Here is a 2,697-nt window from a genome sequence, read left to right as displayed (position 1 = left end):
GTGAATAATTCATTCACACATATATTTTGTAGCTGGGATGCTGTCGCATTGAGGGAAACTCACATCTCTTTTAAACGTCCAACTTGCACATGTCTTTTGGTTATTGGTATCGCTAGGTTGTGGCTTATTGACGTTTACGCCACACTTGTTTTTGATAGACATTGTAAATTTTAAAAGATGCAATTAAAGTGTAGATTCATATCTCACACAGGATGAAGAGAAGATAAAAGGACCCAAGAGAAAAAAGAAGAAATAATTTTATTTAAAACAAAAATGACCTGTTTGGTCGCTCGTATATCGGTTGTCTATAAATATAGTTCCTGTCATTTTGATGACTGTAAACTATAAGTACTGTGTCTTTTAGGGGGACATCAATGGCTTACAATGATTAGTTATGCTATTTCTTTTATCGGGAAGATTATTTTCATTTTTAAACATAATGTTTTCTTCAGATGCATTGTGGATTTAAGTGTCATATTTGTATGGATTGCAAATCTGTCTATTTAACAAATGAAATAAAAAATCGCAGGTTAAAAGATGCAACTTTTCCAATGTGTCTATTGACTTCATTTAAATATCTAAGCAGTTCCAATATTTTAACAATCGAGTATATGTCAAGATATTCTATAGAATTTCAACCTTTTTCTTCATGCAGCAACTGTATACCTTAAAAGTGTGAAGCCAAAAATATGTCTTCACTGGGAACACCAGAGCTGAAACATGAAGACTTCAGTTTAGCGGGGACGTAACTCTAAAGCTAGTTTTTGGTCATTTTGCACATAGAAACTTTGAGTTCCGGTTTTGGATTTGGATGACGAAGACGTCCCTTCTAAACCAGAGATAAATCTGATAAGTTTGTGTTGTATGACTAGCCATCCGTTGATGGTTAGTCAATATTATTCCTTATATTGTTTAAGTAGAACTATTTGTGGCCATATTTTGTGGTTTTTTGACACTTATTAAGACTTTCTCACCTCCCTTCACCATGTCTGGTGGAAGGGGGGATGGTCGTTCCATTAAAGAGAAAACTGTATTAGTGGATGTAGGTGATAACCGGAATATAAAAGCTGCCGATGTCATCGCTAATGTGGAAAAAGAAGTTGGTGAGGGAACAGTCCTTGCATGTGTTCCAAAAAGCGGTAATAGTTATGAGCTGACGTTGACTGATAAAGATACTTTGGATTTGATTGTAGACACAGGTTTCAAGGTGAATGACTCAAATTTTATACCCAGAGCTATTTTTTCGCGTGATAAAGTTGTCATTTTTTTCAACGTGTCACATTATGTGCCCGATTCAGAAATAAGTGAGAAATTAATGGAGTTTGGTGTTATACTCAAGTCGCCTATTAAGCGGAAAATGCACCCTGGTACGGACGTCGCTAATGGTACGAGGTATGTAGTAGTTCGATTTCCCCCTGAACGACAAAGTCTACCATATACTTTGAAACTTTCAACTGGCGTGAGTTCTTTCGAATATATAAGAGTAGTTCATGACGAACAGAAGAGAGTCTGTACCCAGTGTTTTGAGACAAGTCATGTTTATGCAAACTGTCCTGATAACATTTGCTACAAGTGTAAACGCTTCGGACATCTAGCAAGAGCTTGTGAAACTCCGCCGTGTGAAACATGTCATTAAGTGTTATCATACTGTCGGTGTGAGCCGGTATGGAACAGGGGTGAAAATGAAAATGAAACAACTAATAATGACACAGAAAACGATACCAATGCTAACAACTCGAGAAGCGAAACAAATTCTGACATTCCTGAACGTGAAACAAACACTGAACAACAAGAAAATGATGGTATGAAAGAGAATGAAGCTGGAGACGAACACACGGATGGAGCTAATGGTGATGTTGATAACATGGAGCAGAGTGATGATGACGATGATAACACGGCGAAAAGTGACGGTGAAGACGATGATGATACCATGGAGGAAAGTAATGCTGACGACGATGCCAAAGATGAACAATTTGATGAAAACGCTAAAAAAGACAATGATGTAACAGTTTCCGATGAAAAAAAAATGTCTGGTGTTGATAATGATGAACTAGATTTGATGACTGATGATGAACATTCAAACAAACAAGAGACAGTAAATGTTGATAATAAAATGCATAGAAAAGGGGGGTCTAGCCCATCAAAATTAGAACCACAGCCAGTTCCTCGTGGGCCTAATTTGACCGATACTGCTGGTAAAAAAACAAAAGTTAATGAATCCAAGGAAGCTGATATTGAAATGACCGACGAGGAATTGGCTGCGAATATGAGTAAAGTAAGGAGGAAACGTTTAGTTTCATCTCCAAAAGTTACTTCAGATGGGCTTAAAAAATTAAAGAGGGAACCCAAGAGTAAAAAATCAAATTCAAGTTCATAGGTATAAAATTACTTTCTTTCTTACTTTTTGTACTGATGGTTAATATTGTATCTATTAATGCTAATGGTTTGAGGGATCAGTCAAAATTCCAAAAGTTTTGTTCTTTTTGTTCGGAAAATTATTATGATGTTGTAGCTATCCAAGAAACTTTTTGGTCAGATGATTTAGTTACTAGTTTTGCTAAGTTTTGGAACGGTAAAATATTTTACTCGTGTGCTGAAACACATAGACAAGGTGTTGTAAAAAGGTAAAAAAAAAGTAAAAAGGTTGAACAAGAAGTAAATTATATACAAAGTTTTGACGGTAGATGTGTACATATT

The 2,697-nt window shown here is 35.9% G+C and overlaps 1 protein-coding gene across 1 annotated transcript; it reads left to right on the top strand.

Annotated features, from left to right (window-relative positions):
* Nucleotides 1-985: 985 nt before the first annotated feature.
* LOC134690212 (protein PFC0760c-like) lies at nt 986-2,377 on the top strand. The gene is made up of 2 exons (XM_063550187.1): nt 986-1,392; nt 1,675-2,377. Exons 1-2 carry the CDS (start codon nt 986-988, stop codon nt 2,375-2,377), a joined length of 1,110 nt encoding a protein of 369 aa, XP_063406257.1.
* The last annotated feature ends 320 nt before the right edge of the window (nt 2,378-2,697 follow it).

This window comes from Mytilus trossulus, chromosome 11 (assembly GCF_036588685.1).
Source record: "Mytilus trossulus isolate FHL-02 chromosome 11, PNRI_Mtr1.1.1.hap1, whole genome shotgun sequence".
Lineage (NCBI taxonomy): Eukaryota > Metazoa > Mollusca > Bivalvia > Mytilida > Mytilidae > Mytilus > Mytilus trossulus.
This window is presented reverse-complemented; position numbering and strand designations above follow the sequence as displayed.

Bases quoted from the DNA above. Each gene is read 5' to 3' on its own strand.
- LOC134690212 (XM_063550187.1), top strand. From the start codon at position 986: ATGTCTGGTGGAAGGGGGGATGGTCGTTCCATTAAAGAGAAAACTGTA. The intron at 1,393-1,674 runs GTATGTAGTAGT...GGTATGGAACAG, and splicing joins GACGTCGCTAATGGTACGAG to GGGTGAAAATGAAAATGAAA.